Source organism: Ceratotherium simum, chromosome 9 (genome assembly GCF_057802395.1).
Source record: "Ceratotherium simum simum isolate JZ-2026a chromosome 9, ASM5780239v1, whole genome shotgun sequence".
Lineage (NCBI taxonomy): Eukaryota > Metazoa > Chordata > Mammalia > Perissodactyla > Rhinocerotidae > Ceratotherium > Ceratotherium simum.
In genome coordinates, this window is record NC_141908.1 from 78,877,296 (window position 1) to 78,902,014 (window position 24,719).

At 36.7% G+C, this 24,719-nt stretch overlaps 1 protein-coding gene across 11 annotated transcripts in view; it reads left to right on the forward strand.

The window, feature by feature from the left end:
• The window catches only part of CARF (calcium responsive transcription factor), a 58,183-nt gene extending 38,065 nt beyond the window's left edge, over nt 1–20,118 (forward strand). For 5 of the 11 annotated variants that reach the window (XM_087435643.1, XM_087435651.1, XM_087435644.1 and 2 more), the window contains 4 exons: nt 840–970; nt 1,616–1,985; nt 4,708–4,885; nt 7,247–8,077. In XM_087435643.1, the coding sequence (XP_087291769.1) occupies nt 840–970; nt 1,616–1,985; nt 4,708–4,826 (620 nt within the window). In that variant the 3' untranslated portion in view covers nt 4,827–4,885; nt 7,247–8,077. Of the gene's footprint in view, nt 1–839; nt 971–1,615; nt 1,986–4,707; nt 4,886–5,635; nt 5,724–5,746; nt 5,791–7,246; nt 8,078–8,412; nt 8,831–18,460; nt 18,600–19,858 lie in introns of those variants that run through there. The other 6 variants (XM_087435646.1, XM_087435645.1, XM_087435650.1 and 3 more) reach the window with 6 other exon arrangements.
• Nucleotides 20,119–24,719: the final 4,601 nt, after the last annotated feature.

Sequence of the window (24,719 nt, forward strand, 5' to 3'; positions counted from 1 at the left end):
TTTAATCCTCTCAGCAGTCCTTTGAGGAAGATTCTCTTATTCTGATTTTACAGATGAGAAAACTGAAGTTTAGAAACCGAGTTATATAGTATGTTGAAGGTTACAGAGAAAAGCCAGCACTTAAATCCATCCTTGCCTGATACCAGGGCCATTGTTAAAAATTACTCAGTTATGGTATGGAAGCAATAAATAGTTGTTGATAATTGATTTTTGATTGACTTAAAGAGATGAATATATTTGGGTTAACATAAGAATTACATGAGAAGAACTCAAATTCACTGAAGACAATTACTTTAAAAATTGAGATATTAAGAAGAGAGATTTTTACTCTTATTTATTCCAAAATGAGTTACTGAAAGAAATTAGTAGTGTTATTATTGAGACCCACTTTATGCCAGGCATTGTCCTAGGCACTACAGCTACCAAAGATGAATTAAGTTTAGTCTTGGTGATTGAGAGGCTCAATAGGTTTCCCACATCTAGAGAAGTTTAGGTGTAGTCCAGCATCATAATATGGGAAATGGACTAGATTAGAGTTACAGATACAAAATCTTTCAAGGAAAAGAGTACAATCTCCTATATCCCACCCCATATATACTGAATTAAAATTAGTGGAGGTTAAACTTAGGAATTTATATATTAAGTCCTCTAAATGATTCTGATGATCTGCCAGATTGTGGAATTAGTGGACTAGATAGATAACTTCTTAAAAAGTCCTTGCCAAACCTTTGACCTTATTTCCTATTCCAATTCTGATAATAAGGGTTGTAATAAAGTGTAATATTCTAGAAGCCATAACAATTATTTTATTTTAATAGTTTATTTTCTATATAATATAGGAAATTCACCAGGAGAATCAGTTACCACCAAAGTGGAAACAAATCAGATAAGGAATTCTTTGTCTCCAGAGCCAGCCCATTTGCTCTCCTCACTTTCCTCATTTGAGCCAAAAATATTTACACAACTCCAGGTAGGTATCTAGTGAAACAGCCAAACAACCTTCTCTTTCTTCTTCAATCTCGTCTCTTCTTCTTCTATAGAGTTTACAGAATTATTATAGAATTATAATAATGATCAAAGATGTTTTCATTATTAATTTCTTGAATTTTTTTGTGTCTTGATTAAAGATGATTTTTTTTTTTGTTTGGTGAGGAAGATTAGCCCTGAGCTGACGTCTGTTGCCAATCCTCCTTTTTTTGCTGAGGAAGATTGGCCCTGGGCTAACATCCATGCCCATCTGCCTCTACTTTATATGTGGGACGCCTGCTACAGCGTGGCTTGATGAGCAGTGTGTAGGTCCACACCCGGGATCTGAACCTGCAAATCCTGGGCTGCCGAAGCGGAGCATGCAAACTTAACCACTACACCACCAGGCTGGCCCCAAGATGATAATTTTGAGAATATGTTTTGAAAAAGTTTGAGCTGACTATGCATGCAATAAAATTTAGTTGTATTTTCCTTTGGCTCTTGTTTCTGTCCTCACTTAATATTTGTTAGTAACTGTACTCTTATATTTTATTGAGTCAATTTTCTGTCAAAAGAATACTATATCCTAGGAAAACAGTCATACATAGTAACTTAAAACATTTTGATATAACTCTTTTCGGTTTAAAAGGGTTTGCATTTGCAACCAAGATTTACCTCTCCTGATGGATCACCGGCTCTGATATCAGTAAATAATCACCCCTCCTCCAGTCCATCAAGACTTCTGGATTCAATAGGAAGTGCTGTAATGAATAATAATTCTCTACTGCTTGGTCAAAGTCATAGCCTTCAAACAGATTCATGCCTAACCCAAAACAATAGTATTGCCTCTACTGTGGGTAACCTTCCAGGACCAGATCGAAATCTGGTTGCAATGGATCAGCTGGTGGAAGTTGGAGATGTTGAGGATACAGAGAATCTGCAAGGAAGTGTTCATCGGATTCTGTTGGAAGATGTGCAGACCATTCCAATACAGATTATAGACAGCCACCCAGCTCTCAGTAAGTTAAAATCAACTTATGATTTTATTTTTTTAAACTTTATGGACTATCATCACTATTAAACTACAGAAAAAAACTAGAATTTCTACTCATTGGGTGTATAATATATAAGTAAATCAAGTAAAACTATGAGAAAAAGGGAAAAAATTTCATTAGCATGAGTTTAATAACTTTAAACTTTTAAATTTATTTTCTTCTTATCAAAATTATTCATTCCCTAATTACCAAGTTTTACATGGAAAATCTGTGATGATGTGAAATCAAGAAGGTCATGTTAGAATACGTGAAAAAAATAAGAGATATTGAAAAAGGCAAACTATTTTAGTATAAAGGTTATGGAAAAATTGATACGCACACAAAGGAAAATGGAATGAAGTGGGCAGATATAAAGATTAAAGGGAAGATTTTGAGTCATAGACTTAAATGTTGGAAGGTAACTAGTAAGACTTGAGGACTGCAGTTTAATCCAAGACCTTGTTACCTTCACTTTGTAACAAACCAGTCAACATAGTAGTAAACTCTGTTAATTCCTACTTGACCTAGCTATGTCACTTCTTTTTACACAAATCGTTCTGGATTAGGACCTTTTGTGGAAAAAAGATTAGCAGTTTGCTTTGAAGAGCAAAAATCTTATAGAAATTATCCTTAGAACATATAAAGTATTTTCTCTTCATTCTTAGTCGTTATTCTTCTGGATAAGGAAAACCATGAGATAGTTCCTTCCAGAAAAGAATCATTGTCTTTTAAATTTATTGGAAGCATTACTTTTTTTTTTTTTTTAAAGATTTTATTTATTTATTTTTTCCCCCCAAAGCCCCAGTAGATAGTTGTGTGTCACAGCTGCACATCCTTCTAGTTGCTGTATGTGGGACGCGGCCTCAGCATGGCCGGAGAAGCAGCGCGTCGGTGTGCGCCCGGGATCCGAACCCGGGTCGCCAGCAGTGGAGCGCGCTCACTCAACCACCAAGCCACGGGGCCGGCCCCGGAAGCATTACTTTTAAGAAAATTCATCCAGAGGGCTGTGGCCGTTGTCAATATTGAGGGAATTAAATAGGAGGGAGGGAAACGGAATATATATGAATTAATCCTCACAACAACTCTGTGAAATAGTTGGTGGTGTCCCCATTCCACAAATGGGGAAACTAAGGCTCAGGGAGGTTAAATAATTGCCTAAAAATCACATCTAGTAAATGACAGAGCAATATTTAAACCCAGATCTGTCTGGCTCCAAAGCTTCTTTCCATTCTAATATGGTTCCTCCCTCTGTGTCATGCCAAGGTATTTCTGGGAGCTCTAAATCAGAATGCATTAAAGGAGATCCTCTTTGGATCCGAACTTGGATGATTTATCAAGTTAGATCATAATCTAAGGGACTACTTCACCTGAATATGAATTCTCAGGGTTGGTCAAATCCATCCTACTGGTTTTCTCTGTGGCTTGGGTTAAACTCCACCACATCCATATATGACAAACATTAGATGTGTTCAACACACTTCTCTGAGCAATATGGTTCCCTATAGCAACTGAAAAACTGATATTCCTGAGAAAGAGAGAGAAAGATTTGATCTTAGACATTCCACTTGCCAGTTCACAATAGTGATGCTGGTATGCTACATTTAGATTAATTTGGTCATAAGTACTTTGAAATCAAAATGGTAAGTGCATTCTGAAATGTTTCAGAGAAGCAAACACATGGTTCGTGCAGCTAAGTCAGAGCTATCATTTAAAATGTGGCATATTTTTTCTAAAGTTCTTATGTAGTAAAGTTTCTTTACAGAGGGAACACTTTCCTTGATATTTGACCACATGTGGAAACCATACGGGAATGCTAACACATCTGTGAATTTGTAATACATATGTCTGCTGTTTGCAAAACAAATCATTTTCTTTTTTTTTTTTAATAATTATTTATTGGGCCGGCCCTGTGGCTTGGTGGTTAAGTGCGCGCGCTGCAATGCTGGCGGCCCGGGTTCGGATCCCGGGTGCGCATCGAGGCACCACTTCTCCGTCCATCCTGAGGCCGAGTCCCACATGCCGCAACTAGAAGGATGTGCAGCTATGACATACAACTGTCTGCTGGGGCTTTGGGGGGAAAAAATAAAATAAATAAAATCTAAAAAAAAAAAAAATAAAAATAATTATTTATTTATTTCCCCCCCCGAAGCCCCAGCAGATAGTTGTATGTCATAGCTGCACATCCTTCTAGTTGCTGTATGTGGGACACGGCCTCAGCATGGCCGGAGAAGCGGTACTCGGTGCGCGATCCAAACCCGGGCTGCCAGCAGCAGAGCACGCGCACTTAACCGCTAAGCCACGGGGCCGGCCCAAAACAAATTATTTTCAAATAATGGGAAGCTTCCTAACTTTTATTCACACGTATTTTTAAAGACAGTTAAGTTTAAGTATGAGATATTTCTCATCATTTTATCAAATTATGAACTGCTTTTTTGTCAAGGTATCTTTAGAAGGAATAACTTTATAGTTTTCTTGATCTCTTCTTTTTTTTCTTACTAGAAGCATACTGAAGGAATTTAATATGAACGACCGTTAAGATGTCAGAAGCACTGAGTTCTCAAATATACTGACTGCTTTTCCATATTACTTGATTCTTTTTCTAAACTACTGTTTTTTGCTTTGCTTCTAATTAATATAATTTCTAAAGATTCTAATGTTACAAATTATATTAACCTTTAGAGTTTTTCTTTTATGTTTGGTTTTAAAGTTGAAGAAAATCCAGAAGGTACCATTTCTGTGAACCAAGTTAAGCAAGAACCCAAAGAACCAGCGTTGTCTATGGAAGCAAAAAAAAATTTGGACTATAAGAAATTATCTACTACATAAATTACTGAAGCTTTTCAGAATTTACAACTCTTGTGACTTCTGATGTCATAGAAAAGAAGGTGAATATTGTCAAAGTGCGGCGTTGTGATATATGGACTGAAGACTGGTTCGATGAGCAGCTTTGATTTAAAACTGATATGTTTGTTGCCAATTCCATGTTTTTACCTTAAGAGATATTTTACTCCCTTTATCTTGTATAGTTCTTATGCTTTTTGATTATCTAATAAGGCCAGTATTTCAAAAGATCATCTGAACTTATCCATGGTGATATAGTGTGAACACAGTTATCTAACTCATCCCCTGGAAATAGCCAGTTTGGGTTCTTAAAAGACAAAAAACAACAATAACAGTGTGTGAGTGTATGTGTGTGTGTGTGATGACATTTTTTTAAGTTCTAAAAGAACTTATTCAATCTTTCAAATTGTGAAGAAACTTTTTAAATTGGCAGACGAGTGAGAGAATATTTGTTGTCTGTCTCATTTGGAAAGATAAAACAGTAGACTCTACGTTACAACACGAAGCCCAGCAGTCACATCTGTGGAAACTGTGTGGTTGCGTTTTAGCTTCTTCCCTTCTAATTTTTATACTTATAACTAGGAACCAATAGCATACTAATGGTCATCCAGTAGAAATTTGAAGTGTCTTGATAAGTACTGATAATTTTAACTTGAATTAATCAGATAAGCAACAGAAATAAATGTATATTGCAAGGATTATGCAGTATTGTAGGCAAAACACTACTTATGGGTAGATAGATGTAGAAATTGAGAGAATTCAGAAACAATAATACAATTCTCTGGTGTTTACAGATAATTTGGGGAGCTTTTTGATATCAGCAGAGGATTTTTTCCCCTATTTTGTATTGAAGATTTAGCTCTGGTTAGAAAGGAATTTGAATTGTATTTATTTTTCTATGCCAGAGTTGTTACTGAATCGATGGAATTAGAATTTATAGTATTTCAAGGTAAGTATTTATAGTTTAAAATTTAGTTCATATTTAAAACTTTAAAATAACTAATGTGTTATATTTGCTTGTTGAGTAAGCATAGTTACTTCAAATACTGAATAGGTACTAATCAGTATATTCATTATAAGCTTCTGTTTTCTGGAAGGTTGGTAAACTAGAAATGTCAATTATAACTGTCAGGAAATCAACTTAAAGACTTTTTTCCCCCAGAGACCATTTGTGGGTATATTTAAAATGTTATTTAAAAATAATGATTTTAAATGGATATTAATGTTTAATATTCAAAGCATGCGGAAAATAATATGAAATTTAACCTTACTACTTTACATGAATATGAGTCATGTTTGGCTTTTCTAAATCCAGTCTCTCATTCTTAATTCACTTTAATTATTTCAGGTATATGACATGTATCTAAGTATAAAGCACTGTTATATTAGAAGTAGGTGGAATTCTAAAATTCTGTTCTCTTTAGATTTATATCCTATTTAATATAAAATTTATTATTTATACCTCTATTTAATACAAAGTTAATATTCCGTTACATATGTGATTTTTAGTAAGAATTGCTTTTCTTTTGCCTAAGCATTGAAAATATTTGATGTCGGCATTTATAGAGGCAGGCTGTCAAATCTGATTATGTTCTGCTAAGTTAAACACAACTCTTAGTTACCTCAACCCCAGATTTCTCTTAAGTCTATGTATGCTTAAAAGGAGTAAGTCCAAATCTATTTATAGTTTAGTGTTGCATTATAGGTAATATTCTTTCATTTGTTATTTATAGTTTTGTTTTTTTGTGTGAGGAAGATCGACCCTGAGCTAACGTCTGCCAGTCCTCCTCTTTTTTTTAATGAGGAAGACTAGCCCTGGGCTAACATCCATGCCCTTCCTCTACTTTATATGGGACTCCACTACAGCATGGCTTGCCAAGCAGTGTGTCGGTGTGCGCCCGGGATCCGAACCCGCGAACCCCGGGCCGCCGCAGCGGAGCGCGCGCACACTTAACCGCTTGTGCCACCAGGCCAGCCCCTGTTATTTATAGTTTTTATGGAAACTTTTTCAAGATTTTAAATAATAGATCTTCACCTTTCAATAATGGTAATAGTTTATTATTAAATATTTCACCAGTTGAAATATTTATGTCTTTTGGAGACATTCCTTTCTGTTTTGATGTTGAGTTGCTAAGGAGAAATGCTTGTTAAGATACAAACTCTAGTCACTTACCTATGAGGATGAGAGATGTCAGAGGATTCAGACTTTGGCACTTGATCAAGAACAAAACATAGTTTAAAAACATTTCTCTTGCTGCTTTCTCTGTGAATGTCTCTTCTGATACTGTTTTTTATTATGAGGACAGAAAGTTACAGTGCATCCTCCCCACAAACAAAAAATAAAAGAAAGAAAAGAACATGAAGGAAGGTTTAAATCCCTAATTGTATACTCTTTTGGTTTTTAGGTAGAAACTGGAACTATCAATATTTTCATGTAAGTATTTCAATGAGTAGCCCTTTAAAAATGATTTCTAAATTAGTTTTTAAAAATTCGTTTGTCCTCTAAATGCATGTTCAGTCTCAGTATGTCAGTATTGTATTTTAAAGGTGCTTAGCATTGCTTTTTAAAAAGTATGTTTACATATTTTAAATATTCAATTTTTTTTAAATGCACAGAGTATTAAATACAAGTGCATAAAATTTTTAGTATCTATGTTTGGCATTCTCCTAACAGCTCTACAGCAAAGTTTGACATTTGCTCTTTTGTGTCATGTATTACAAGGCATAATATCTATAGTGGTAAGGTGGACTTTCAAAATAAACAGTTAGAAATTCATAATCACAGCTGAGCCTGTTTCCTCATTGTGGTTTTCATGTTCCAAGCCTCCAAGGGAACTTTATATGTACTATGGTGAATTACAGATAAACATCGCCATGTAGGCCTTTCCCTCGATAGTAATTTTCTGTGTAAGCAATTATCATAATTAAAAGAAAAAGCTTTTATGTTTTATACAAGGTAAATGTTTTCTAAAAGTCACAAAAGCGATAGAAAACAGATTTTGGGATCTGGTCCTGCATTAGAGTTTCTAATTTTGAGGCCCACCAGCTTGTGTTTCATCTTTATATCCTGTTAAAATACATACTTAATCATGTGAGTGTGAGAAAGATGTTTAATTTGTACCAGATTTATAAAAAAGTTTAAAAATGTGTGTATATATATTGTAATTTAATGTATAGTGTCCTTGTTATAATGTAATTTTTTCATTAAAAAAATCCTGTGTTATTTTTTTCTTAAACTTAGTAGTTTTCTTTTTATGCTTTTCCTGGAGATAGTGGTAGTTTTGTTTATCTTGACGATGCTGAATAAACACTTAATACCTGAGAATTTTGGCTAGAGATTTATGTTCAATTTGGAAGCTGCAAGTTTTTAAGCATAGCTACCAGTAACTCCGGTTATCATCACATTTGGGGATATATATGCATTTACTACTCTCAACTCAGCCAGCCATCTTCAAGTACAGCTTTATATTTTAGGAGTAATGATGGAAGTATGTGATTTTAAAAGGAGGGATCATTAATTTTTTTCCCTCTTTGCTTTTTTTGCTTCATTCCACTCTGCCTATTTTTCAAGACCGTAGAAAATCTTACTTTCTCAGGAAGGCGGACTGCATTGACTCTTCCCAATCAGCTGACTTAGGCTTTAGACATCTTAAATGATATATTGTTTTGACATCTAAACATTTGTAATTCTACTTAATTAACTTAGTCATAATGGCAAAGCCTTAGTATTCTTTTGCCACATACATATTAGCTATGAATTCTGTTGTTAGATAATACAAATAGTCATTGCCGACTGAATTCTTAAAACTTCAGGAATAAAAAAATTTAAAACTTCAGAATTTAAAAAATCTCACTTATTAATGGATGCAAAATTGATTCATAAGAAAAATAAGTTGGTTAATATGGAAAACCTTTGAGAATGTGATATGGGTATAAGAGTACAGGAGATATGTTGTTTAAGGGTACAAACTTGCAACTAATGTATATATATGTGTGTGTGTGTGTGTATATATATATATATATATATATATATAGTGTATATATAGTGTATATAGTGAATATATATATATCCTGGAATAAGATCTCCAGGCATAAATCCTGGAGATCTAATATACAGCATAATAGTTACAGTCAACAATACTGTATTATAAATTTCAAAGTTGCTCAGAGGCTAGATCTTAATTTTTCTCACTCAGAAAAGAATAATTATGTGACGTGATAGATACATTAGTTAATGCTACAGTGGTAACTAAAGTGCAATATATAAATTATCAAATCAACATGTTGTACAGCTTAAATTTACACAATGTTCTATGTCAATTATATCTCAATTAAAAAAAAAAGAATTCTAAAACCAGAGGACAGAGTGGGAGTCAGATACCAGCAGAATTTTTATTTTTAAATATCTTTGTTGAGGTATAATTGATGTACAATAAACTGCACATATTTAAAGTGTACAATTTGGTAAGGTTTGATATGTGTATACATCTATGAAACTATCACCATAGTCAAGATAATGAACATATCCATCACCCTCAAAAGATTCCTCTTGCCCCTTGGTAATCCATCGCACTTCTCCCTGCCTCCCATCCTCACCCCACCCTCCCCAGACAACTACTGATCTGCTTTCTGTACTAGAGATCAATCTGTTTTGTCTACAAGTTTGTATAAATGAAATCCTATAGAATGAACCTTTTTTTATCTGAGTTTTGTCATTCAGCATAGTTATTTTGAGATTCATCTATGTCACAGGATGTATGAATAGTTCATTCATTTTTACTGCTGAGTAGTACTCCATCTTATGAATATACCGTAATTTGTTTATCCATTCACCTGTTGATGAACATTTGAGTTGTTTACATTCTTGGTATTACAAATAAAGCTGCTATGAACATTTGTGTAAAAGTCTTTGTACGGACATATGCTTTCATTCCTCTTGGGTAAATAGCTAGGAGTGGAATGGCTGGGTCATATGGTAGGTATGTATTTAACTTTTTAAGAAACTCTCAGGGCTGGCCAGGTGGCCTAGCAGTTAAGTTTGCGCACTCCGCTTTGGTGGCCCGGGGTTTGCAGGTTCAGATCCCAGGCGCGGACTGACACACTGCTTATCAAGCCATGCTGTGGCAGCATCCCATATAAAGTAGATAAAGATGGGCACAGATGTTAGCCCAGAGCCAGACTTCCTCAGCAAAAGAGAGGAGGATTGGCAACAGATGTTAGCTCAGGGCTAATCTTCCTCACAAAAAATAAAAATAAGAAACTCTCAAATGATTTTCCAAAGTGGTTGTACCATTTTACATTCTTATCAGCAGTATATGAGAGTTTCAGGTGCTCTATATCCTAGTCAACACTTGGTGTTGACAGGCTTTTAAATTTTAGACATTGTATTAGGTGTGTAGTAGCAGCTCATTGTGGTTTTAATTTTCTATTTCTCTAATGACCAACACTGTTGAGCATCTTTTCATGTGTTATTTGCCATCTGTACATTTTCTTTAATGAAGTGTCTGTCTGAATCTTTCAGCCACTTTTTAAATGAATTATTGTTATTATATAGAGGTTTAAAAAAGTATTCTAGATACAAGTCCATTATTAGAAATGCAGTTTACAAATACATTCACCTGATCTGTAGCTTATCTTTTCACTCTCTTAACAGAATCTTTCAAAGGGCAGAAGTTCTTAATTTTGATGAAGTCCAATTTATCTTTTTTATTTCCTTTATGGATCATATTTTTGTGTTGTATCTAAGAGATCTTTGCCTAACCCAAGGTTGGATTTTCTCCTGTTTTCTTCTAGAAGTTTTATAACTTTAGATTTACATTTAGGTCCATGATCCATTTTGAGTTAATTTTTGTATACATAGTACAAGGTATAGATTGACTTATTTTTCTTTGCATATGAACATCCAATTGTTCTGGCACCATTTTTTTTAAAAGACTATACTTTCTCCATTGAATTGATGAAAAATCCATTAATCATATATAGGTGAGTCAGTTTCTGGACTCTCTGTTCTCTTCCATTGATCTATTGTCTATCTCAGTGGTCTCAACCGGAGCAATTTTGCCCCCAGGGGACATTGGGAAAGTCTGGAGACAGTTTTAGTTTTCACAGCTGGGGAGGTACTACTGGTTTCTGGCAGATAGAAGCCCGAGATGCTGCTCAACATCGTACAATGCATAGGACAGCCCCCACAGCAAAGAATTATCTGGCCCAGAATGTCAATAGTACCGAGATTGATAAACTCTGTCTATCTTGATGTCAATACCACACTGATTTGATTACTGTGCTTTATAATTATAAGTCTTGAAGTCAGGTAGTATAAGTCCTTGAATCTTCTACTTGTTTCAACTTTGTTTTGGCTATTCTAAGTCCTTGGTTTTTTCATGTGAATTTTAGAATCACCTTATCAATTTCTTAAAAAAGAAAAAAAAGGCTGATGGCATTTTGACTAGGATTATGTAGAATATATAGATCAATTTGAGGGTAATTGAAATTTAAATATTCTTTGATTTTTCTCTGCAATGTTTTATAGTTTTCAGTGTACAGATCTCACATATCTTTTGTCAAATTTATCACTAGGAACTTAAAAATGGCATTGTTTTTTAATTTCAATTTCTGATTTTTGTGTTATTATATAGAAATACAGTTTTTTTTTATATGAATCATATCTTACAACCTTGTTAAACTCACTTACTAGTTCTAATAGCTTTTTGGTAAATTTTATCAAATTTTCTACATAGATAATCATGTTGTTTTACATTCCCTTTTCAAATCTGGATGCCTTTTATTTCTTTTTCTCAACTATTACACTGGCTAGAACCTAAAGTACAATTTTGATTTGAAGTGGTTAGAGTGGACATCCTTGTCTTGTTTCTGATCTTAGCGAGAAAGCATTTAGTCTTTCACCATTGAGTGTGATCTTAACCATAGGTTTTGCATATGTCCTTTATCAAATTGAGGGAGATTCATCCTGTTCTTAGCTTGCTGAGAGTTTTTGAGGAATGGATATTTGATTTTGTCAAGAGCTTTTTCTGCATATGTTGAGATGATCATTTAGTTTTTCTTTTAATGTCTCTCAATATGGTAAGAGACTTCGATTGAATTTCAAAGAGTAAAACAGCCTTTCATCCTTGCATTCCTAGAATGAATCATACTTGTTCATCAGGATGCATTATCCTGTTTTATGTATTGTTGAGTTTCAGTTACATTTAATGTTATTATTGATATGGTTGGGTTTAAGGTTTCCATCTTGCTGTTTGTTTTCTATTTATCTCATCTGTTCTTTGTTCCCCTTTTCTTCTTTTTCTGCCACCTTTTGGTACAATTGAGCTTGTTTTGTGATTCAGTTTTACCTCCTTTACTAATTAGCTGTAACTCTTGTTATTTTAATGATTACTTTAGTATTTATACTGTACATCTGTAACTATCACAGTCTACCTTCAAGTACTATTCCACCATTTCACGTATAGGGTAAGAATCTTACAAGAATATACTTCCATTTTCCCCTTCTTGCCTTCGTGCTATTTGTTGTCATACATTTTATTTCTATCTATCTTATAAACCCCACAATACATTGTTATTATTTATACTTTAAACAATCAGTTATCTTGTAAAGATATTTAAATAATAAAAAAATCTTTCTATTTACACCCATAGTTATTGTTTCCAGTGTTCTTCATTTCTTTGTGTAGATTCTCCTCCCCCTTACTCTCTATTAGAGATTCCAATTATATATATATTGGACTGCTTAAAGTTACCCCATATCTCACTGATGCTCTGTTCTTTTTTTTTCCATCTCTTTTCTCTCTCTGTTCATTTTGTATAGTTTATATTGCTGTGTCTTCAAATTTACTGATATTTTCTTCTGCAATGTCTAATCTGTTGTTAATCCTAGATTAACTTGGTGTTATTAATAATCCAGTGTATTTCTCAACACAAACATTGTAGTTTTCATATTAATAAGTTTAATTTGGGAATGTTTTGTATCTTCTATTTCTCTACTTGACATCTTTAATCTTTCCTCTAGCTTCTTGAACATATGGAATGCAGCTGTAAAACTATTTTAATATCCTTGTCTACTAGTTCTAGCATCTTTTATTTTTTTGAGGTGATTTCAGTTGACTGATTTTCTATTCATTATTCTGATGTATTTTCCTGCTTCTTTGATTCCTGGTAACTTTTGATTGGCTCTCAGACATAACTTTTACCTTGTTGGGTGCTGGATATTTTTGTATTGCTATAAATATTCTTGAGTTTTCTTCTAGGACACAGTTAAGTTTCTTGGAAAGAGTTTGTTCCCTTAACATCTTGCTTTGGACCAGAGCAGCACTTAACCTAGTGTTTAATTTTGTCCCACCATTGAGGCAAAACCCTTCTGAGGGGCTGGCCCAGTGGCATAGTGGTTAAGTACTTGCGCTCCGCTTCAGTGGCCCAGGATTTGCTGATTTTGATCCTAGGCGCGGACCTATGCACCACTCATCAAGCCATGCTGAGGCGGCATCCCACATAGAGCAACTAGAGGGATATATAACTATGACATACAACTATCTACTGGGCCTTTGGGGAGAAAAAAAAAAAGGAAAAAAGGAGGAAGATTGGCGACAGATGTTAGCTCAGGGCAATCTTAAAAAAAAAAAACAAAAACCTCTTCTGAGTTCTCTACATTGTGATTTTGAATTAATGAGGTTTTCCACTCTAGCTGGTGAGAATAGGCTGTCTTTAGGTCCCATGTGAACCTCAAGGGTTGTTCCCTCAAATCCTTTCAGGTTGTTCTTTCCCTAGCCTCAAGTAGTTTCCTTATACTCAGGCACTGAACAGTAAGTACTCTGTTAAATGTTAGAGAGTGACCTTCTGCAGATCTCTGGAGTTTTCTATCTGTGTAGGTCTCTCTTCTCCAGTACTTTGTCCTGCAAACTCTAGCTGCTTTGATCTTCCTGGATTTCAAGTTCTATCTCCTCTACTCAGAGAGACTCTGCCTGCATTCCCCATCCATGTGCCAAAGCCTGGCAACTCTCTTCGGGTGGTAATTTGGGATAATGAAGGCCTCATCTCATTTGGTTTCCATCTCTCAGGGATTACTGTCCTCTGTTGCATGATGTCCAATTTTGTGTGTGTGTGTGTGTGTGTGTGTGTGTGTGTGAGAGGAAGATTAGCCCTGAACTAACATCCGATGCCAATCCTCCTCTTTTTTGCAGAGGAAGATTGGCCCTGAGCTAACATCCGTGCCCATCTTCCTCTGCTCTATATGGGACGCTGCCACAGCATGGTGTGACAAGTGGTGTGTAGGTGTGCGCCCAAGATCAGAACCCGCAAACCCCAGGCCGCCGAAGCGGAGTGCGTTTGCTTAATCGCTTGAGCCACCTGGCCGGCCCTGTCCAATGTTTTGAGAATCATTGTTTCATATATTTTATAGTTGTTTCAGGCAGGAGGATAAATCTGGTCACTTTTACTCCATCTTGACTAGATGTGGAGGTTCTCTGGACAGCTTAACATAATGTCACATTTGGATTTCTGCAGGAGCAGTAGAGTTGGGAGATGAAGTGGGAGGTTGTAAGAGAAGTGCAAGGATAGATTATGAGGTAGAATAGGGTACAACAAATCTGAGCAAGACAAGTATGTATATCATTGTGAGATTTAGGGTGTATGATTGTTCTAAAGTAATTCCCGAGAACTACATGATTGTGTAGAGACCACCTTTGATGGTATCGTTTTCCATCCCCACTGTCATGGTTTCATCAATCATAATGACTCAGCCTTCTGTGTCCCATCACTGACAGGGTTAGACTCCAGGCAGGATACCAAAACAAATGACTTAAAAGTTTGCCTTAAAGGAACTTAGTGTCTGTTAAATGAGATCTATAACTTTATACAAGATAGAAAATGAGTTTGATAATAGGAATATAGATAAAATTATGTGAGAATTCAGAGGAAAAAGACATTACTTCCAAGGAACAGAACTTTGTTTTGTTTTGTTTTGTTTTGGTGAGGAAGATTGGCACTGAGCTAACATCCATTGCCAATTGTCCTCTTTTTGCTGAGGAAGACTAGCCCTGAGCTAACATCTGTGCCCATCTTCCTCTATTTTGTGTATGGGACACCTACCACAGCTTGGCCTGATGAGTGGTGTGTAGGTCTGTGCCCGGGATTTGAATCTGTGAACCCTGGGTCGCTGAAGTGGAGCATGTGAACTTAACCGCTACACCACGGGGCCAGCCCCCAGAACTGACATTTTAATGTGCACTGGACATTGTACTTGGTGCTTCATATTGTTTGGTTAAAGTACTTGACTTTGCCTGGCATGAGGTAAGTGGTTTCTTATTATTATAGCTTGGACTTGTGGTTAAGAGCATGTGCTCTGAAGTCAGACAGCTAGGATTTGAATCCTGCTTCCTTTTTATTAGCTATGTAACTTTGGACAGTTACTTAGACTTTCAGTTCCTCATATTTTTTATTGAGGGAATAGGCATAGTAGCTACCTAACTGAATTGTTATGAGGATTTAATGAGTTAATTCACGTTAAGATCTTAGACGGAATCTGATACATGGCACTCAATATATGTTAGTTTTTATAATTAATTAAATTAATAATGAACTTTAAAATCCTGAAAGGTAAGCATTATCCTTATTTTCAAGATGGTGTATCTGTTAGGGAGCACCTTTGGCTGCTTGCAGCAGAGACACGGCTTAAACAAATAAAGAGATCTTTTTTTTTTTTTTATGAAACCAAGTCCAAGGGCAGTCTGACCAGGGCTGGTGTGGTGATTCCAAGTTGCCATCAGGAACCCAGACTCCTTGAATCTTTTCATATACCCGTCTCTAACGTGTGACTTGCTTCTACATGCTTGTTACCTTTTTGCCCGTGATGGTTACTCCACCTCCAGCACTCGTCCGAGTTCAGACGGGAAGAGCACAAGGGGCAAAAGGCCTGTGCTGAGTTAGTGAGCCGAACGTCCTTCTCAGGAGACCCAGCGGCAGCTTGCACTGGATCTCGTTGGTTAGCACTGCTGTGTGACCACCCTAGTTACAAGGGATGCTGGGAAACGTAGTTCTTTTTGTAATCTGGGCACATTACCACCCCAAGAAAAACCGTGTTTTAGTAAGAGAAAGAGACAGAATTCTTTAAATATCCTTTAGGCCACTACTGGTGTCTCCCACAAATGGGAGAACTGAAATTCAGAAATTCGATACCTTGCCTGAGTTTGTTACACAGCTGTTAAGTAACAAAGCTCATATTGGTACCAAGGTCTGGCCAGTACCGATCCCCATTCCTTTTGCTACACAATCCAGAAAAGCAGTGATCTTTTCATGATGGGATCTTTGAGTTGGATCTTTTGTGACAGGATGTGAACATGAGATTAAAATACAGAGGTATGGAATTCAAGGAGCAAGTAGAAGGAATTACATGGCACATTTGAGGGTACTGGTAAGCTCATTTTGGTGAGAACATTAGGATTCAGTGATGAAGCTGGAGAAAAGATTGGAAAGATAAGAGAGGTTAAATGGTAGAAATTCTAGAAGGCCAGGCTAAGAATTTTACATTTTGCTTAGCATGTGTTAGATTAAAATCTTATTAAAATGATCTATTGAAGGAGTCCATTGAATCAAAAAATGTACCTAAAATCTGGGTGAAAAATAAAGCTTCACAGATTTCTGAAGGGTAGGTATGATGTCCAAATGGAGGTGATAGAATAATTTATTGATTACCATAATAAAATTGTATAACAATTTTATGGCCGTGACTATGGCAGCTATAATTGCTTTTAGAAAGTCGTGGGTTTTTTACATTTATATGCTACAAGGACACTGTAAAATCTTAAAGATGGACATTCACTCATTCAACAAAACAGACTTGTTTCCTGCCCTTTTGGAACTTACATTCCACTAGAGGGAGATAGACAATAAATAATAAACATAATAAATGAGTATATATAAACATAATAAATAAGTATAGTACTTATATGTAAGCATATTATATGTACTTATATGTATTATTATATGTACATTATATACTTTTATGTGTTAGGTTGATAAGTGATATGGAACACAAGTGGAGCAGACAGAGGGAAATAGGGGTTCAGTGTGGAGAGAGTTGCAATTCCACATAGAGCAATCAGAGCAGGCCTCATTGAGAAGGTGCATGTAAGCAAATCCTGGAAGGGAGTAAGAGAGTTAGTCATGCAGATACCAGGCATAGTAGTGCAGGAAGAGGGAGCTGCAAGACTGAGAAGTGCCCCTATGCCTGAAGGTCAGCAAGAAGGCTAATTGTGGCTGGAGTGGAGTGAGCAAGTGAGAGAGTACTGGGAAATGAGGTCAGAGAGGTAACGGGGAGTCAGATCATGTAGGGTCTTATAAACCATTATAAAGACTTTGGCTTTTACTCTGTGGAAATGGGAAGCCATTGCTGAGTTTTGAGCAGAGAAATGACAACATCATAAGACTTACCCTTTAAAAGGATCACTTTGGCCATTGTGTTAAGAATAAATTTTATAGTCTATCTCTCTCCCCTGACTAGATTATAAAGCGCGGGGCAGGGATCTTTGTCTATTTTTGTTCATTGATGTATCACAGTGGTAGATGCTTAGAAAATATTTTTGAATGAATGACCATTCACTCAAGATTTTTAGAGTGTCCTTGTAGAAAACAAATGGAAAACAACTTAAAGAGAGATAGGAAAGTTGTTGAGGGGAGAGAATTGCTGAAGAAATATCTTTGAGTAGGAGAAAGGGGATGGGAACTAATGCCCAACTAAAGGGTTTGACTTTAGATAGGAGCGTAGATACCTCATCTGTGGATAGCTGACAAGGCAGACTACATCGGTAAAGGTGCTAGGAGGTGGGTACAAGTGAGAGTCTGTGGAAATTCTCTTCTGATAGCTTCAGTTTTCTCAGTGAGATAAGAAGCAGGGCCTTAGGTGAGTGTTTAAGATGAGTTTGTGGGGAAACTGCTGGGGAATTGAGGAAAAAGTAAGAGTAAGTAAAAAGTAAAAGTAAAAGAGTAAGTAGATGAGGAAAGTGTAATATTATTAATGGGCCTACTTGATTAAGAGTTCATTTGAGGTTCATGTTCATAAATTGAAAATCAGATTAGTCAGTGTTTTTGTATGTTTTTCTCCAATCATTATCAACAGTGACAGAGTGTTCATTGAGAACCAGACACTGTGTTACCTGCTGGCTATAAGAAAAATTAACAAAACCTGATCCTAGCTCTACGGGGACTCACAGTGTAGGGGCAGACAGTTACACAATCAACCAGCTGTCATATAGTGTGAAAAGTACTATCAATTCAAACACAGGAAAAAACATTTTGAATCAAAGAAGTTGTTCCACACCGGTGAAGAATTCAGGTTGTGGAAGGAATAGCAGAAGATGAGTCTAAGAAGCCAGATGATCGTGAAAGAATCACTCCCAAACTCTCATCTCCTTGTGTCCAATCAAAAACTATTCTGTGCAAACTTTGCCTAATCCCAATCAGATCCCCTGCTTTAAAACTCACCTTAAACCAGATCCCAAAACTCATAAATGTTGCATCTCTCATTTCTCCTGTGAGACACTGCTGAGGCTCTCAAGATAGTATTTTCCTTTACTGCAGTAAGCAAAAAAAACTCAGTTTTGCTTTATCAACAGGTTATTTTGGAGATATTTTAAAGGAGCCAGCATTTGATGATCCAGGAGGTCCCATCAAACTCTGGTCACCTTGGAAACAGCCTGGTTTCCTGAGGCCCTTTGAGCTCCTGCACAGGGTCTTTCCAGTGACAATGGTGAGGTAAGTTCATATGGGGTTTGAGCTCTGATTTCTTATTTATTCATTAAACACTCCAAATGATAAGTTTAGTTTATTTGGTTTGAGAGTGGTATTTAGGAATAGGAAACTCTTTTTAGGGGGCCGGCCCAGTGGCGCAAGTGGTTAAGTGCGCATGCTCTGCTTCGGCGGCCCGGGGGTTTGCGGGTTCGGATCCCGGGTGCGGACATACGCACTGCTCATCAAGCCATGCTGTGGTGGCGTCCCACATACAAAGTAGAGGAAGACTGGCACAGATGTTAGCCCAGGGTGAATCTTCCTCAAGTAAAAAGAGGAAGATTGGCAACAGATGTTAGCTCAGGGCCAATCTTCCTCACCAAAAAAAAAAAAAAAAGTTCTCAACTTTCTAAAGGATATAAGAATTATTTCAAATTATAATGATTACTTTGAAGAACTTTTGATATGAACAAAATTGTTCCTTTTGGTAGGCACTTCGAAGCAAAAAGGAAGCAAATATCACAGACATACTTTTGTCTAAATTTTAAGGCATATATTCAAAGGACTGTGAAATTGCTTCCTTAAGATTCCTTGGCAAAGGCAAGAGAAAAATGTAAAAATTTTAAAACTATCTCTTTTGGATCCCTTCAAATCCAATTTAAATATAATGCCCTTTATTCTTCTATTCCACTTCCTTACCCTATGTTCCTCCATTTCCCTCTGTCCCATCTCTCCTTCTGACTTTTTCTCCTTCCTTTAAAAACACCTCATAAGGAGATGGTCTTGTTGGTCTAAAAGAGAAAGATCACTTTGTTTACTATGAGACACCCCTCTCATTTCCATACTTCAACTGTTAATAATTACTAGTTTTTTAATCATATTAATTAATCGAATTGTCAAGGGCCTGAGTTAATTTTTAAACCAGCTGTAATGACTTTCCCTCTTTCTCTCTCTCTCCCCTGCTTTCTCCTCCCCTCCCTCTCTTGTGTGCTTGTGTGTCAAAATAGGTTTTCCTGCATCTAAACTTTCCCCTCTCTTTAAATAAGGAAAGATAATTCATCTTTTATAATGATAATTTTGTATTTGACTAAAGCTGGCTCCTTCTCATTTTTTCTTTCTATTACTCTTCTCCTTTTCCTCCCTAGGGAAACTTTAAAGATTAATTGATGAAAATAATTATTCTATCATTATGTGCTCAATCTAGGAATATCTAATTAAGAATTTCTGAATCGAAAGCAAAATCATTAAATTGTTTTGTGTTTCTTTTTCTTTAAAATTACTTTCAGGAGATATTTCTGGTTAAAACTACAGGAAAAGAAGAAAAGGCCTTCGTTCTAAGGTGAAGGGCTTTGAAAGAGGATATAAAGAGTTTTTATAGGGCCGGCCCTGTGGCTTGGCGGTTGAGTGCGTGCGCTCCGCTGCTGGCGGCCCGGTTCAGATCCCGGGTGCGCACCGACGCACCGCTTCTCCGGCCATGCTGGGGCCGCATCCCACATGCAGCAGCTGGAGGGATAGTTATGACATACAACTATCTACTGGGGCTTTGGGGGGAAAATAAATAAATAAGAGTTTTTATTATTTCATTTATGAATACAAAGCTTATATATTATATATAAAATGTTCATAAAATATCCCTGATAAATGGATGAATCATTGGACAAATTAGAATGAGTTAATCATATTGGTTTAAAGAATTGAAAACAATTATCTTCTTCCTGACTTTAATATATGAATTAATGCCAACATGATATTCTACTTTATACAAGAATATAGAACATCTCATAATTTAAACTTCTTATATTCTTTGCGCTCATTTTATGGGACAAACAAGTTATCATTATTACCATTATTTCTACAAATTAAGATTACAAAAATTTAGAATCATGATTAACTAGATAAAATTGTAATGATGAGTATTTTAAAAAGGTTTATAATCTTATGATATTTCTATAATATCAAAATTCTAAAGAAGTTTATATTTAACTAAAATTGTAATTTCTAGATTTTTAGCTGACTTAAAGACCTTAGACAAATGTTAAACTGAGTTTATGGATACATAATCTTTGAATACTTGGACAAAATCTAAAGAAAAAATATGAGAGACAAAACATTTGCCACTGAAAGTTGTATTTTATTGTTATTCTTATACACTTAAAAATAGATATAGATTTAGAGGATGTGAAAGTACCTTTGGATTTTGCTATATACATAGCCTTCTCAAAATTTATAAAGATGATATGAAAGGCATGCTCATTAGAAAAATAGCTAAACAGTTTCTGGTTTTCTGTCTTCTAGTTTTATCTGGGAGAAAAAAAAAAGTTGGTCACCTAGGTTAAGTGGAGCAATTAAGACCATATTTAGTATAATTACAGAGAGATATGAATATGTATGCAAAATGATTGATACGGTTTGTTCCTTAAAGAAATTGTTGCACTTAAAATGGTAAATTCTGGAATGCTGAAGTGGCCTGCTAAAAGCAGAGCTGTAGCATTAACTCAGAGACGACATTCTAAAAGGATGGGTGCCATCCTTGAAGATGTAGTTTATGCATCAAATCAGAGACCTCTGCGTGGTGCTGTGTTCCCAACAGGAAGAATACGTGGGTCCAGGAACCAAGGGGCAGAAGCAGGAGTGGCCCCATTGACCATCATTCCCAGTGACACACTGGGAGATTTTATGCTTCTCATCCCTTTAACTCTGGGCTCTGCGGGGTTGGAGGTCCTGGTCCCCAAAGGGAGCATATTCTTGCCAGGAGGAACACAAAGTTTTTACTGAATTACAAGATATGGCTGCTGTCAGTGCACTTTGAAGTCCTTATATCCAGGCACTAGCAGGTAAGAAGAGGCATCAGCGTTCTGGCAGGGGTAATCGACCCTGATCAGCAGGAGGAGGTAGAGCAGGGACACGTGGAACCCAGATGAGCCATTTGGGGACCTTTTGGTACTCCCAGGTCTCATTGTAACTGTGAATGGATACATGCAGCAACATCAACCTGAGAACAGTATGATTGCTCGGACCCTTCAGGAGTTAAGATTTGAGGCACACCACCAGGAAGCCACCAAGACCTGATGAGGGGAGGGTGAGGGAAATTAGAACAGCTAGTGAAAGAGGGAGAGCATGAGTACTGGTTATAACCCCAAAGATCAACTGCAGTGTCAGAGGACACTTCTGAGTTTCCCCTCAGGAACATAGGCCCACAAGAATCATGGAAGACGTGCACCCTGAACCTGTGGGAAGAGAGACATCTGGTCAGCGCAAGGGGTGAGCTGTGGCAGCTATGAAAATGAGCCACTCAGAGCTCTTGCTGCAGGTGGACTCATTGACAGATGGCCCCAGCTGCGTGCTCTGACTCTACTGTGGTGCTTCTGCAGAAGCTGTGCTTCTCACAGGCTGCTCCCAGCCAATGGTGAGCATGGCAAAGGCCCTAGGACAGGCCCATTTCTGAGAGAAGGAGGACTCTTTGATGAGTAACTTTGGCTCGAGCTTCCCCCATCAGCCTTGCAGACTTGATCCAATACCAATCAGGTCCTTGTGTTGAAAAACTCAACAACAGCTAGACCCCAAAAACCTCATAAATAGCTCTCCTTGCCCTTTCCCCCTCAGAGACACTCCTACGATCTGTCAAGGTAGTATTCTTCCTACTGTAGTAAGCAGAAAACTTAGTTTTGCTCTATCAACAGGTTATTTTGGTTGGTGGTATTTTCAAGGAGTTGGCATTCAACAGACGAAAAGCAGCAATCATTCAAAAAGAGCTTCAAAGATAGAAGGAACAGTAAATGCAAAGGTGGATTTGGGAGGTGGGAAAAAAGTGTTAAAGGGCAGAAAGAAGACCTGTGTGGCAAAAGCTTAGAGAGCAATAGAGAAGATGGTATGAGATGAGGTCAGGGAGGTACAGAAGGCCTTGGAGTCCATGGTAATCATAGGGTCAATTTCATTCTTTTTGTGTGTGTGTGAGGAAGATCAGCCCTGAGCTAACATCCATACCAATCCTCCTCTTTTTGCTGAGGAAGACTGGCCCTGAGCTAACATCTATTGCCAATCCTCCTCCTTTTTTTCCTTTTTTCTCCCCAAAGCCCCAGTAGATAGTTGTATGTTGTAGTTGCACATCCTTCTAGTCGCTGTATGTGGCACGCTGCCTCAGCATGGCCGGACAAGCGGTGCATCGGTGTGCGCCCGGGATCCGAACCTGGGCCGCCAGTAGCGGAGCATGTGCACTTAACCACTAAGCAAGGGGGCCAGCCCCAATTTCATTCTAAGTACAACAAAAACCATTAGAGGATTTTAAGTGGAGAAGTGATATACTTTGGTTTATGTGTTGTAGGAGAATGTGTTGTAGGGGGACATGAATAGAAATGGTTGGAGCAAGTAGGAGGTTATTGCAATTGCACAGGTGAGACCTTAGGTGATTTGGAACCAGAGTGATAGTGATACAGGAGGCAAAGAGAAATGGACAAATTCAGGATATATTTTGGAGATAAAATCATCAGGACTTGCTGATTGATTGGCTGTTGGGAGTGGGAGTGAGGATAGTGTGTGAAAGAAGGGGGGAATGAAGAGTGACGCCAGGGTTTTAGTCTTGAGCTACTGTATCAATGGTAGTGAGTTTTACTGCTTTGAGGAATACTGATGGGGATGAATAGATTCAGAAGAGAAAAGCAAGAACTCTCTTTTGGACCTGATTAGTTTGACTTCCAAATGGAAATGTTAAGTAGGCCCTTAGAAATAAAGTCTAGAGGTCAGGACTAGAGATAAACATTTTTGTGATTTATCAACATATGGATGGTATTTAAAACTAGAGAACAGAGAGATCACCTGAGAAGATAATATAGATAAAGAAGAGAAGAATCTCCAGGATCTAGCCCTGGGGCCCCCCAAAATGTAGGTTAACTAGAGCAGGAAAGATGGCTAAGAAGTTAAAAGGAACACCAAGAATGCTTCAAACTGGTCAGTTGAGTCCACTTTGGACCCTATGAGGGAATGTAGGGGCAGGAAGTACCTCAAATTAGATTAGTTCCTAATTGAAACAATCTCTTCAGTCCCTTAGCCAACAAATACATATTGAGTGTATTATAAACAGGGGTCTGCAAGAAACATTACAATATAAGGTAACTCCAGTCTAAATGCCTCTTAATATACCATATTTACATATAACACTCCCTTGCAAGTGAGGGGCATCAGATTTCTAGGCTTGATTACCAAAATATTTTGGAAAAGTCTGACTTTCTGCTTTCTTGTCTTTTTTTTTAAACCAACTACCTTAAACTATCAATTTTTTATTATCTTTTTAATATATTATTCAATTTTAGATTTAATAAACTATTAAACTTTTTCACTTATTTTGCTTTTACCTAAAATATTGTTAGATGGAATTATAAATTCTGGCTTTAAAAAGATGATTAGAATTATGTAAATATATTAACTGTCTTAAGATCTTTCCTCTCTTTTTAGATCTGATTAACATTTGAAAATACATTGTAATATTTTGATATCAGAATTGTATTCATCAAAAATATGGATGTATTTAGACCTTCAAGAAGAATTTAACCAAAGGATATAGGCAAAAATAAAACAAAACAAAAACATCTACCTTGTAGTAGCTATAAAATAATATGTGGCTTTCAGAGTAGAAGACTTCTGTATCAGTTGCGTAATAGTAATTCTTTATGCATGAGGTCTTTTTATTTCCATGGAAACACTGAGATCATTTTAATTTTTAATTACACTAGAGTTTACGGTTCCGTAGATTTTAACTCTGTAGCAGTAAGCACAGAAGCTAGGGCTTTACCCATTTCCACTGTAAAAACTATAAAGGAAGAAAAGATGGTTTAAAATGATCCTGAATTTCATTTAGTTACAACCTTTAGCTGTATGTTGATTATTTCTAATTTCTCCTGCCCTGCAATTTTATATCCAGTTAATTCTTCTACTTTTGTCGATACCCTTTGGCTAAAAGTATTTTCACAGGAAGTAAACTACAATAGAAAACTCAGCAAGGGATGCTGGTAGGATAAGTAGTGTGTGAGAAATGTGCAACTGCCGTAAAGTGATAGAAGGAGCAGAGAACCAGTTCTGCCACTTACTTAGCTGAGTCACCTTGGGTGAACCACTTCATTTCTCTGGCCCTCAGTTTCTTCATCTGCAACTTGA